The 13,616-nt window shown below is 40.2% G+C and overlaps 1 protein-coding gene across 2 annotated transcripts in view; it reads left to right on the top strand.

Moving 5' to 3' along the window:
- Positions 1-13,616, top strand: part of NFATC3 (nuclear factor of activated T cells 3) — a 65,462-nt gene that overhangs the window by 46,521 nt on the left and 5,325 nt on the right. The window contains exon 10 of one of the 2 annotated variants that reach the window (XM_074551015.1): positions 6,705-6,806. The exons of the other annotated variant lie outside the window; for it this stretch is intronic. Coding sequence (XP_074407116.1) covers positions 6,705-6,806 — 102 coding nt within the window. The remainder of the gene's footprint in view (positions 1-6,704; positions 6,807-13,616) is intronic. 2 annotated transcript variants of the gene reach the window in all.

Genomic DNA, 13,616 nt, shown 5'->3' with positions numbered 1-13,616 from the left:
GAGCTTGCCCTTGGCAGCAGCCCTGGGTTTGTGAGCAGCTTTCCCTTCCACCATGCCATGATTTCCTGGGGTTGGGTTTGGGGCTTGTTTACATTTCCAATCTGCAAATACAAATCAGATGTTGAGCATGAAACCTGTTGTTCCCAAAGTCTGGAAGGGCACAGGGACAAGAAGCAAAGCTGCTCAGTTCTCTCAGTGTGAGTGAATACTTCCTCTGCTTAATCAGCTTTAAGGGAAAAAAACCCCATGTTTAGACAAGAACACTTTTTTCAATAATTTATCTGACATATTACTCTGGTTTAAAAAACAATTCTAAAATTTCTTTTTCTTGTATAATTGAATTTTAGTTTCTGTACAAATAGTGCCAAGCACAAATAGCGAATAGGCTATTGTACAATAATGTTATAACAATTAAAGAAAAAAATCCAAACATAATTACATACATAAAATGAGTGTTGTTACAATATGTTCTCCCAACTAATACATCAAACCTGAAAGCTCTACTTAGTTGGAAAATAGGTTTTTGAAGGTTACCAATTAAGGCAAATAAACCTCTCAAAATAAAACACTAAGGCAAAGCCAGTTGAAAATTCTTTAAATCACGTCTGGCTTACCGGCCTTAAATATTTAAATCAGTATTCTTAAAATAAACAAAAAACTCTGAGAGCATAAATTATCTTCTTTCTTTTAAGTAATGTATACTGTTTCAAAATTAAAATAGTATCTCTTTGCCAAGAAAATAAAATATTTCAAGAAATATTTTACAAAATTTCAGTGTAGTATGGAAGTGCTACCCCATTATAAATAAATCACAGAATTACTGTGTATCTTGACAGAATTGGATTTAAAATTCTTAAAGACAAAATCCCAATTAAAAAACCCACAAAACTGAGAAATCCCCACACCCACCTCCAGATGTGACTGTGTGCATATTAGTTACATAAATTCATTTAAGTAAGACCCCTAGAAATGACTCTTACTGCCTCTTCAACCAACATTCAGGTGTTTTCTTAAACCCACACCAAAACCCCTTCCCAGTCACTGCATAATACAGAGCTGCAAAGCTGCTCCATCCATCTGTGCTCAAGCCAAGAGCATCTGGATTAGTCTTGATCCAGCATCTCCTGGAGAGTGGAACGCGTTTGCAGCTTCCCTGCAAAGTCCAAGGTGTTTGCCAGTGACCAGGTGGAGAACCTTTTGAAATGTTGCTGTGTTCCTTTTGCCCTTTCCCTGGCTCTGTTCACTCTGTGGTTGAACACAGGTTACACAATGGAAGGACAGATCCTGCCCATGTGTCTGGCAAAGGACTTTCCTTTCCTTCCTTTCCTTCCTGCTTCTTTCCTTTCTCCCCCCCATACTGACCTTTGTGTGACTCTTCATTGTCTTGTTTTTCAGGAGGACCTTGTTGATATCCTTAGACTTTTCTAATCTCCACCTTGAATTTGCTTTTATGTTTTTTTCCCCTCTTCCTATCCTTGCATCCTACAGGGAACACCTAATTCACTTGAAACAAGGGATCAAAATGCATGAGGTGACATAGATACAAAATTCAAATTACATTATAAAAAATATTTGAAACATAACACAATTTCAAAGTAGTATTGTGTGCTACTACTTCAAAGGCATTCTGAGAAGTTCTCTTTTCTGCTTAGGTTTTGCAGTTGTGAGGTTGCACAAACTCAGAAACTTTTGGGCTGGAGCTAAGGAAAAGCAGCTTCATGCACTTTTATTTGTCCCCTCTACCTTTTCTATCTCTCAGTGTGTTGGACCTTTTTTCCCTCAGCATCTCTCAGCAAGTCAGCCCTCTGGCCAACACCTCAGGTTAACATTTCCCTGGACAGACAGTGGAGTTTTAGGGCTGCAAACAGATACAAACATGGCAGCTGAAGTGACAGGAAACAGGCAGCTGGTTATTCCTGGCCTTTCCCATATCCATCATCCATACTGCTGCACAGCCATCTAATAAAGTTTCTTCCCTACTTCAAAGAAAAGCTACCCAAAGTTAGACTCAGTCTGGTTATATGATGAGGCTTAATTGATCTACTCCCTCTGTTTTTAAAAAGTGCTCCTAATGTAGTGGTTTACCTATTCCCACTGTCAGGTTTTAGGTTTAAAACTGTTCCAGTACTGTCGATCTCAAATTTAATCTTTTGTGGTTTGCAGTTTAGGAGGGAATTTACCTTGGATTTCATGGCTTTCTACAGTGATGACATTTCTAACATATACACCTGTATTTAACCATTTTTAAGGTATTGTTTGGCTAGATTCGGCAAATCAGGATGACCTTCTACTAATCCTCTTATATTTTGTTACTCATTGCATCTCCATTACATAAAGCTGGAGATTAGAAAATCCAGTATGTGCATTTACTATAAATCATAACCAGAAATCCCTTAAGCACTTTGTGTATATAAAGCGATGAGGCTGCTTTGTCAGACACATTCCATGTAGATCTCTAGGCTGTTGGCATTCATTCATTTTAATAGTTCTGTGATAACTCTCTAGCTTATAAATTCTCTTGCTGAGAAGCTCAGATTATTCTGATCTTGGCTCGAAGATTTATACATCTTTGCAGGCAGCTTTTTAACTGTAGCTTCAGCTTAATTTCTGGAGAATCAAAGTGGTGAGTAATAAAGTATTGGAGGACTATACTTTGTATTTCTGTCTATATTTAAAACTTACTTATTAAGATCAGTGTTAATTAAGGCAGCATCCTGCCACTGGAGGTCTGCAGAAGCACAGAAAGTACTGAATGCTGGAGTCTGCTGTAGTGTGGAGGAGAGCAGCTCAAACTTGAGATGTACATCTCCAATCCAAGGTGTTTGTATTGTCTCCTGAGTACAGAGTGAAATGTTGCACCTTGCAGTGTGCCCAGCAAGGCCAAGGACTCTGACCTACCCTGTGCCTGGAGCTGTCAGAGCAATCCTGCCCTGAAAGGCATTCTGAAAACTCTACCAGTATAGACTGTTCAGTCAAGTTGTGTTCAAACTCCTCCTTTCTTAGCATTCTGATTATTAAATCTGCATTGTCAAGCAGCATGAGGCAGCAGTGAAAAGCAATCCTGCAGTGAGATGTTGAGGTGATAAGGCAGAACCTGAAATGTATTGAAAGAGAATGGAAATCTACTTTGAGAAAATGTGTGTTATGGACAGAATGGGGATCCAGACTGAGCAGTAGTCTAAAAGCTGAAGGGTGGAGCAGTGAGCAAAGGTGAAATGTTTTGCATCAGGGTTGTCAGCAGTTAAAGGGTGCTTTGACTGTATCTTCTAGGGGATTCACTCGCTGTGTCCATAAAATCTGTGTCAGTGAGGCATCCCAGTTACAGATTTCTAATGTGTAAAGATGTCAGCTAAATCCTCAGGTGTCTGTGGCCAGCTGTCCCTGGGAGAGCCACAGAACATCTTGTAACTAATGCAAAGCAAACTCAACTGACTCACTACGTCAAAAAGATTCCCATTCAAGAATTAGAAGAGGTTAGAGACTTCTTCCATCAGTGCAGGTGGCACTTCTGCACCAAGTGTGGCTGCTGGCAGTCACAGCAGCACTGGAAGGAGCTCAGTGCACCTTGTGACCCCAGACAAAATCCACACAGACCCTTCAGCACCACTTTCCACTGCACAGCCCATGTGTCCTCTAGAGCCAAGGCTTGTGCTGGATTCTGTGTCAGACTCAGTTCTCTTCTTGTGTGAGGGAAAAGGTAAACATGACTGCAGTGAGTTGGTTTCACCAGGCTACAGAAATGCAGAGTGTGACAGCACAGCCAAGCCATGAGCAGGGTATTTGTTACTGTAGCAGGTAATTGCAGAGCTGGTGCTGTGATTCTGCAGGCACATTTCATTTTTCTGCACATAATCTGCACAGGAAAACTACACTCCAACATTCCATACAGTTAATTGGGAAAGAAAATAGTACTGCTTAGTGAAGTTGGCATTAAACCTGAAATTACTGAAAGCAAGCCTGGCCTATGCTTGGAATGTGACCTGCAAGGCACCCCCCTGTCTGTGGTAGTTTGCCACGGCAGCCCTGGCCTGACCTGTGACAGGTTTGGTCCCAGAGCAGCACAATCAGCTAGCTGCTCCAGCACAGACTACTGAGGGTTAATTAGAGCCTGGCAGCTGCTTCTTTTTTGTTAGGGAAAGTTGACACTCGCTGGTCATGTGGAGTCAAAACCAGGCTAAATATACTGCACTAAGCAATGTGACAGAGTTGCAGAGATTGTTCACATAAATTCAACTGGTAGAGTTCTGTCTGAGGCAGACAGAGGAAAGTGTATGTCCCAGGAAATGTGTGCTGCACTCTGTTCATAGTTTTCCTTGAGGTTTGCTGGTCCTTGTTACCTCTGTCAGGAGAGCAATGCACTCACCTGTCCTCTAAAACACACAGTGTGTATCAAACTTCTTCTTACGACGCATATTAAAAAACTCCACTCTCTGCTACTCACTGAAGCAGCACTGCAGACAATCATGCATTCTAGAATATTTTGGGAGATTTACTCTTCTAAAACCAGTATATCTTCTAGGTTATGTCCCACAGCCTGCACATCCTGCTCCAGTTCAGCAGCAGTAAAGGATACACAGGCCAAACTTTTAATCAGATAGTGCTACAAAAACAGGAAGTTAATTGACTCCTGTAGGAGGAGACCCTGAAAACCAAATGGAATGACTCCAGGAGCTCTTTGGTCTGCCTGTACCCATAACAGAGCTCTAATTTAAAGTTGACTTCCTGCTTTCACCCAAACTGAGTGCTCATAATTGAGGGTTTAAAGCTTTTCTTAAACTTTCTTTACTTAAAGACTGAGTCAGGACAATGAGTTCATTCAGAAAAGTATGAATTTTTGATCAGTTAAACAGATCTACCAGGTGTCATTTTTCTTGACTTTTGTTTGAACTTCTTAGGTTTTATTTTGGCATTATATTCTTTGGGTACAGAAAGCTTTCTCAAATGTTTAGGGTATTACAAAGTATAAAGGTATTTTTAATGTATATTTTTCTGGTACCTCAAGTTCTGCCTAATATGTGTGTTAGAACAAAATCTTTATACTGTATCACAGAGTTGAAAAGGCTGTTGTTCCATGTCCCACGTTTCCCAAACAAGAAGCAGTGTGTGCCTGAGGGCAGTGCATGCTCTGTTCCAGAAGGTGCTGGCTGGAGATGCTGTGTGTGCTGTGCATGGCACAATTTGTCAGGGATTGATAAAAGCAAACACTCACCACTGTCAGCAGCTTTGGTAGCGCACGCAAGAACCTCAGGATCTTGCTAAGGATGAAACTAATTAGAAAAATTGCTCAGAAATATATTTTCCTGCCAGAGTGACATATAATCCTTACTGTATAAGCTGTGCTGTCTTAATGGTGCAGAGGCTGTTGCTTTATAAGCTAATGAACTCCACTGTTCTCTCTGGAGGCTTTTTGGCAGTGTTTGTTGTCTGCTCTTTTAAAAGCTTCACCTTTCCAAAGAGGGTTGTTGGTACAGTTAATTTGTTTCCTCACGAGGCAGCTTCCTGCCCATCTCCCTGGATTCATTAGATCTTTATTTAAATATCACTTTCTTGCTGTTTCTACCGTAATTGATGGGGAAAATGATCTTTTCTTATCTCCTATTATTTGACAAGAAATTGTCCTTAATTTACTCCTTTCCTTCACAATAGCAGCGGACATTTTCATTGAAACCCAGATAATGCTTTCCACTTCCCATTTAAACATGTGTAACTTTACACTTTGAACAATTAAGCATAAGAAGTCACCCCAAGAGGTAATTTGAGCTGCTTGAATTTCAGAAGGAAGTAAGAGTAGATTCCTTTGTTCTCCCAGGAGTCATCCCTAAGCAGGGCTTAGATACCATGCTGGCAAAACAAGTGTGTGCCTCTATCCAGAAGGCACAAATTAGCCAGGGTCCAGAGTAATTTTCTTAATTGTGTTAAAGCCTAGTTGACTGACTTTGCAACCCTGTCTTGGGCAGGGAAAAAAACCAAATCCAGCCCTGTTGTAAGCTCTGCCTAGCCACTGATCACAACTGAATAAACACAGACTTGTTGGTTAAAATAATGAACACACTATTTGACATTGATTTTTCCTCTAGGAAAGCAGTTCCATGAAATGCAGCTCTGCACTACCTGCAGGGTTTCTCACGTGGCCCAAGGCTGAGGGAGCCACCTGTGCCAAGACAGCACTGGGTGTCCTGCAGAGCCGTGCCTTGGGCAGGGTGTGCACTGGGACAGCTCCCTGTGCTTGGGGCAGAGGCAAAATGGCACAACAGGTTTGGTTCACTAGGACTCCTTTGCCCACCCTGGAGTTGCTGTCCAGTGCCACAAGTACTTCTAATTTGACCACAGTAAGTAAAGCAAATTGGAAAAACTGAGGGAGGAATGTTCTAAACACAAATACTAAAATCAGATTTAAGTAGTATAAATTCATGATGATGCAACTGTGCAGACATCCAAAAAAATAACCATTACCTTTATGGCTCTGGCTGCTAAATGAAAGTAAATATACAAGTAAATATACAGGAAAAGTGATAATGTTTTAATAAGTACTCTGATAACTTATAAATAGTTACTTATGTCACATACGCAGTGTTTGTGAATGAAATGGGGGATTTCAATTTAGTGCTATTAAAAGAAAAATGAAAATCACTTCCTGGTTGAGTGAACTGTAACTTTTGGTTTAGTCCAGTCAGTAGTTATGTCTGTCTTCTTCTCTGACACAGACAGTTTTATCTCTGACCTGGAATACCAGCCATCAGGTTCAACAGAGAAATGGACTCAACATTCAGCACTCATGTCCAACTCCTTTGTGGAAAATCTAGAGGGTGAGTCTGCTTACTGAAATGCTTCAATGTTTGAAATTGGAGCACAAAGGAAAGGGGAAAGTGTTGTAAGAGTTTTAAGAGCTGCGAGTGAAAAGCACTGTGTAATGCTGAAGTATTGCTATAACCAGACACCTGTGTATTCTGAAATAGTTGGAAATTTAGCATTTGTGAACCAGGTGTACACTCACTCAATAAAAACCTCCACTCAAAGTATACAGAGCTGCCACAGAACTTCCTGTGTGCTGTAGGATCTAGTAAAATAGCAGAAGAAGATATGAAAATCTTAAGCCAAATATGGACAAGGTAGAAGAGTGGCCAGATCACTCAACTGAGAAATTTTGAATGTTTCTCTTTTTCAAAAAGATGAAGCAATGTCAATTTAAATAGATGGAATACAGTGGCATGCACCTCCAGTCAGAGTATTAGGAATACAGGTCCATAACTAGATTTAGAGTTGAATGTGCACTATAATTGGGTAAGAATATCTGGATTTATTATTTCAGCTTCTTTATTTCTCATATAAGCAAGATAATTAGGCCCTATGACACTTCTAAATACTAATGGTATTAGAATTGTTGCATGGTCTTTTGGTCTTGTTTGTGTTTAGACTTTAGTGGTTTTCACTTTATTACAAAGATGCCTAAAATGCCAAAGAACTATACTATCCCTTTCCTCTTAATACATGCACGTATACATTATAAAGACTTATGACATTTTCTACTTTCTCCATAGATTTGTAAAGGTTAATAACTGTAAATGCACAGTAGATTTGGTAACAGTGAAACAACCAAGATCTTCATAAAACTTTCACACAATTACTGTGTAGACTGATCCTAAGTTTGCCTGTGAAATAAACCACACTGGTCTTTTGCCAGCTTTCAAGAAACTTAATTCTGCTTTCCTTACCTATCAAAATGTTGTTAGTAAGGTAAGTAGCTCCTATTTGGAATGGCAAAGCCAGGGAAAGGACTGTACACCAGGCTGACATTCCTGTGTCTTTAAACAGCAAATCAATTAGTAAAATAAGAGTTATAACTTACTTAGATTATTTCGGTGTTCTGCACTTTATCCTGTGCACTTCAGAATCTGGTAGGTTCAGAATAATTTTGAAGACCAGGAGTTCTTGAAAAATCGAAATTCAGGTTAATAATAAAATAACCCTCAAATACCAGTGTCCCCAAGTGAAAAATAACACATAGTGTGGTAAACCCCAAATTTAGGCCTATGAAATGTATGCTGACAGGTCCCTTTTATAAAGGGCACACAAACAGAAACCCAGACAGAAACACGTTTACACACAGATGTTAGCATTTGACAAATGCAATTGAGAAATGTGGCATTTTTTAAAATGAAAATAATTGATATTTTGTGTATTTGGCACAATGTAGTTTGGTATTAATACAGAATAGGATACAGAGGAAAGTAGGATGGTTTTGTACCTTGAAGAATGTTCAGTGTCAAATCAGACAAGTTAACTGTATCCACTGCCAGTACAGAATTTTTACAGAGCCAATTTTCAGGTTTAAATTAGGAAGAACACAGCTTCTAAATTATACTGCTGAGGAGGAGAGCAACTGTGACTGCAGTGTGCTGCAGGAGATCAGAGCATCTACAAAGGCAGGAAATAACCAATGGAATACTTGAGTCATCCTTTATAGGAGGGTAAGTGAGGTGACTGCTACAGGGAGCACCAAAACATGAGGAGAACCTACATGAGGAAACAGCTCTTTATTTGGTTGAAAGGAGTGCACAAAAACTTCTTGAAAAAATTAAATTTTGTTTTGTAGCAGTTTCAGCATCACAGACTGTGGCAAACTTGAAAAGGCAAACTGTAGAAAACAACCAAGCTTATGAAAATATAATAGGTGGTCAGAAGGGTCACACAGTTGCAAGCAGTCTGCAGATTATTTATGAAGGTTCTTAAGTGTGCAATTACTCTGCTGTGAGAGAGACTACAAGCTGCTTCCACATGCAGAAATCAGAACAGAACATAAAATTATGAAGTTAAATGGGAAATGTAACCAACAGATGACTAATCAGTTACTCAGTTAAAATTAGGTAAGTGATGTTAGAAAGTTTTGTGTATTGATGTTAACAATTGAAGAACTAGAGATTGTCATGCCCAGAATCCTTTGAAAAGGAGACATGTGGCGGGATCTGCCTCAGTGTAAGGTGTCAGCAGAAAGGTTTCAGAGCAGTGACAGTGACAATTGTCCTCAAGTGGATGACATGGCAGACAGCAGCTCTGGAAGAGCAAGCAGCAGTTAAGTGTAAAGTAGAACCTGATGTGGAGCCTGGGTAAATGTGACACTGCTGCTGCTCTGCTTTTCGGAAGGGTGAAAACCAAAAACTGTCCAGAAACCTCTACAGCAAGATCTTGTGATTAAAGGAAACCAGGTAGTTAAAGTGAAAATGAGAGTAAGGGAAGGAATCAAACCTGCACTCATCAATACAGTGCTAACTATTCTCATTCAAAGCTGTCTTGAATTTAAAATAAGAATCATGAGAACCATGAGAACTTGCTCAGTAGTGTTAAAAGTAGTCTTGAAAGGGTGAATAAATGCTAGGAATGTCCAGGGAACAGCAGAGAATAAGAAAATGCTACTCCTTAGATCTATTTTGTGGCCACATTTTGTCCCTGATGCCACAGAGGAATTAGATGAATGCCTGTTGTTGGATTTGCTAGAACTCTGCAGCCAAAAAAAGGAATGAGGAGAAAATGCCAAATACAATAAAGTGAGTGGGAAGCACAGAAAAGGTAATGGAAGGTAATTCCTGGGAAGGAAACCAGTAAGTGACCATCAGGTAATCCTGGGGCAGGTTCAGCACATCTGAAAAGCATTGCTGTTGCTATGGGGAGTTAAGCTTTGCAATCTGCTGTCACAGAATGTTGCAGTTGACAGAATTTTGCATAGACCTTAAAAGATCCCAGAGAGAAAAATCCAAATGGGAACATTTGGCACAAAAGATTCTGTCTCTAACTCAGGAGTTCCCTGGGAAAAACACATTTTGGAGGCTGGTGGAACACCCTGGGGAAGCATTGTTGTATCTTGCATGTCTGTGCTCTTGCCCATTGCAGTGGTCTGTAATCTGAACTGGTTTGCCTGAAGTTCTCCATAGAGGTTTTCAGGAAGTATTTTTGACTTAGAAAAACCTAAAATGTTTGGTAACTGCCAATAAAGATACTTGCTTGTCCTGTAGAAAGTAGATTAGTGGCTTCCTGCAAGGAAAAAGAGGTTACTTGCATTATTCCCTGAAAGGCCTGTAGGTTCATGAATTTCCTTTTCTTATATTCTTATAAAAGATATATATACTTAGATATACTTCTGTTTTCCTTTGTGCTCCAGTACAAAATATTTGTCTTTTAGCACAATGAGAGGGGAAATTAGGTACAGAGCAATTCAGAAGCATGTTTTTGCTTGGCATTTGATTAAGGAGGATAATGCCTTTACTTTTGATATTAGAACTTCAAACACCTTAAAAACACCTTAAGAGAACTTGTTACTCTAAATTCATAGTTCTGGGGGGGTCTTAATTTATCCAGAGCATTCAGGAATTTATTATTAGAAGCACCAGCTTCTAATGCTGATGTCTTGCTTCATAGCACAAGAGCTCTGTTCTGTTCAAATCTGTGAACATGGATCACTTTCTGTAGGTGGGAATTTCTCCAGAGGGGTTGCTCAGTGCTGGAACAGCTGATGGGATCAGCACCCACAGCTCTGGGTGTCACTCACTGCACCAATGGCTGAGCTCTTCAGCCTAACTTTAGGTCTTAAAACTGTGAATAGCAAGTTGCAAAGTTTGAAGAGCTCATCCTGTGCAGCCTGGCTGTCCGGCTGTGGCTTTGTCAGCTGTCCAGGGCAAGCCTTCAGTGACCAGAGGCAAAATCCTCAGGGGCAGGGGCAGGGCGGCCTCATTGCTCCAGCTGCTGCCCCTTGTGCAGTGAGCAGGGACTGGAAATAGGCAAGCAGAGCACAATGGGAAATGAAAACCATGGGAAGAACCCAGTACAACAGAGTAAGTGGTTGCTCTTATTTTACGGCAGATCCCAAAGTCAGAGCTACTTCTACTCTGTTCTACCCATATTGTTAGGATGCTGCTTCATATTTTGCAATTTTTCATTTTGTAGGCTGGAGCCTCTATCTGACATTTGGTGCTTTCTCAGTGCAGTGTGTTGCTCCTTTTCCAATGCACCACAGAGAGGGAAAGCTTTGCAATGCAATATTGCAGTATCACCAGTACTGACCAGGCCAATCTAATCTGTTTGTAGCAGATTTTCTCCCCACCAATTTAACTTCTGTTCTGCACCCTCTGTTTTTAACTGTTAGTATAAATTTGCCAGCCAGCTTATGTTCTAGATAAATACTAAGGGAGGAAAAGGTGAAACTATTGCAAATAAAGTAACAGCTGAAATTCTGAAATCTGGGAAAACTGCCAAAGAGGTCAATTACATAGACAAAGAAAAGTTGTTAAAATAATTTTCATTTCACAACCCAATATTCAAAAAAGGAGAAAAAAGTGTTTTAAAAACCTGCTGTATCACATTTTGATCTGTGCCATATCTGACAAGTTTTCAAAGTGCAGTTATCAGTGTTGTTATGGAGGAATGTGCCATGAGTGTACACAGGGTGGTGTGTGCACCCCTCTCTCTCTTTGTCTGCTCCAGTTGTCATTTCAGGATTATTGACCTGGACTGTTAGCACAGGAAACACTTTGTGGCATTTTTGATATCATCCACTCAGCTGACACTGATCATTCAGAATGATTTTAGGTATCAGTAGGTACCACATGATTACTAAATATTAGCAAGGCCTCTGTAGTGATTCAGTGTGTAAGGCATTTCTGGTTCCTCCTGGCCTGAGGAGTGAGTGGAGGGTCCAGGCTGTGGGATCAGCATTCAGCACCTGCACCACAGGTACCAAACAGGCAGGGATTAACTGGAGGGGCCATGCACTGAAAAGTCAAGGTCTGCTTGCACAACTGTTCATCTAAAGTCTAATGAAACTGGCTCTCTCCAAAGAGGCAGCAAAAGTATGAACTACAAAATACATAAACCTGGCAGATAGAGCACAGAGAACGTGAAAACCTTCCTGGAGATCTGTATTGCAGAATCCCAAACAAGCTCTGCAGCCTTCCCCTGAAACTTGTGCTGAAGAAAGGAAATGGTATCAAGACAAGGAGGTTTAACAAAGCCATGCATGCTGCTTTCCCAGTGTCTAGTTGCTAATGGGATGGCTCTTAAGGTTAAGCAAAAGGGAGTATGAAATCTTTATATTTTTGGGACAGAGTAGCCCCTGCAGCCTATAGTCAAAAGTAGGAGAGGTAGGAAAAGCGGTTTTATAAAAGTAAAGAAATTTTCTTTTGTTTATAAAGCATCAGCAGTACAGCCTGAGCTTGTCCTTTATCAGAATTGTTGAAATTTGTTCCTCTCCCAATTTGTCACCTGAAGAATTTGAGTTTCGCTAGACAATATTGTAGAAAACCTGTATTTATGCACATGAATTAAGCTTTCAGTTTTAATCACAGACTGTTACATCTTGTGTGCTTGCCCCTCACTGGAAGAAGGTGACACGTCATGCATTCAAATACTGACCTGAATTTCTCTTTTAGTCTTTAATACAAAAAGGAAAATGTTGGATGATTTCACCCTCAGCCTTGTACATTTTTATGCAAGATTTTATCTCTTACTGACTACATGATTTACATTTGAAACTGCTTTAATTTATACCATTCCCCATCAGAAAGACAAATTCTGATAATGCTGGTATTATATGAATATTATATGTGCCTTGAAAGATTAGAGACTGATCTGAGCTGCTGCCTTCTGCAAGTTCTCCTTTCTCTGAAGCCTTTATTTTTATCCTCACCTGTACCTCATCTAAACAATGGAGAGTATTCTGGAGTCTGCAGGCTCCCCCCAGTCCATTTGTTGGGTACAGAGTTCCAGACAGCTGAAATGGACATTCCTGGAAAGTGCAGAATAGGAAGATGTGTTAGTTGGGAGGCCAAGGTCTGTGAAAAAATGCCTTGGTCAGACACAGCAGGAAAAGCATTTTCAGCTTTTTCTTGAGGCCTGCAAGGTGCTCTAGCAGAACACTGATTTACATCTTATTTTGCAAAAAGCACACTTGAATACTGGTTGGTTTTATAAATTAGCAATTCTTGCAAAGTCACTGGGACAAGTAAGGTTCCTCCACTAGAATTCTTCATTGGAATGAAGACATGTGCCTAAGAAATGGTAGATATCTCTAATGGAAATCCATGTACACCAGATAAATCTGTATTCACCACATGCTAAAAGTATTGCAAAAAAACCCCACTGGGCTACAAACAGCTTCTTATAAACAAATCAGTGATTATTTAGAACAAAGCAACACAAACTAACCTGTAGCTTTAATATTCTACACAATGACTTCTGCAGAAGTTTGGCAAATAAAACCCCATGTGACCAGCTATTGTCTTCAGAGTAATGTGTTCCAAGGAGAATGCAGTGCCAATGGCTACGTGCTGGTCAGTTTAACACCTCTGCCTGTGGAAACTACAAAACATTGCAGGACAGACCAGTTTGTGCTGATGGTGCTAGTACAGATACAGATCAGCCATCAAAACTTAAGGGAAGTAACTAATAATTTCAAAATACTGAGCTTCAGAATGTTGTTGGTAATGTTTTTATTGTAGCACTCATGAAAGTTTTAGCAGTACTGAGCAGCTGGGACACTGGGTTTGCACAGAGCTGCTGTTCAGTGGATAAGAACTGTTGGAGCTCCCGAGAGCAGGCTGATGAATGCCCTGACAGAAGCTGGTGGAGCA

This window comes from Zonotrichia albicollis, chromosome 13, assembly GCF_047830755.1.
Source record: "Zonotrichia albicollis isolate bZonAlb1 chromosome 13, bZonAlb1.hap1, whole genome shotgun sequence".
NCBI lineage: Eukaryota > Metazoa > Chordata > Aves > Passeriformes > Passerellidae > Zonotrichia > Zonotrichia albicollis.
Note: the sequence above shows the minus strand (reverse complement) of the source record. Positions and strands in the feature narration are given on the sequence as shown.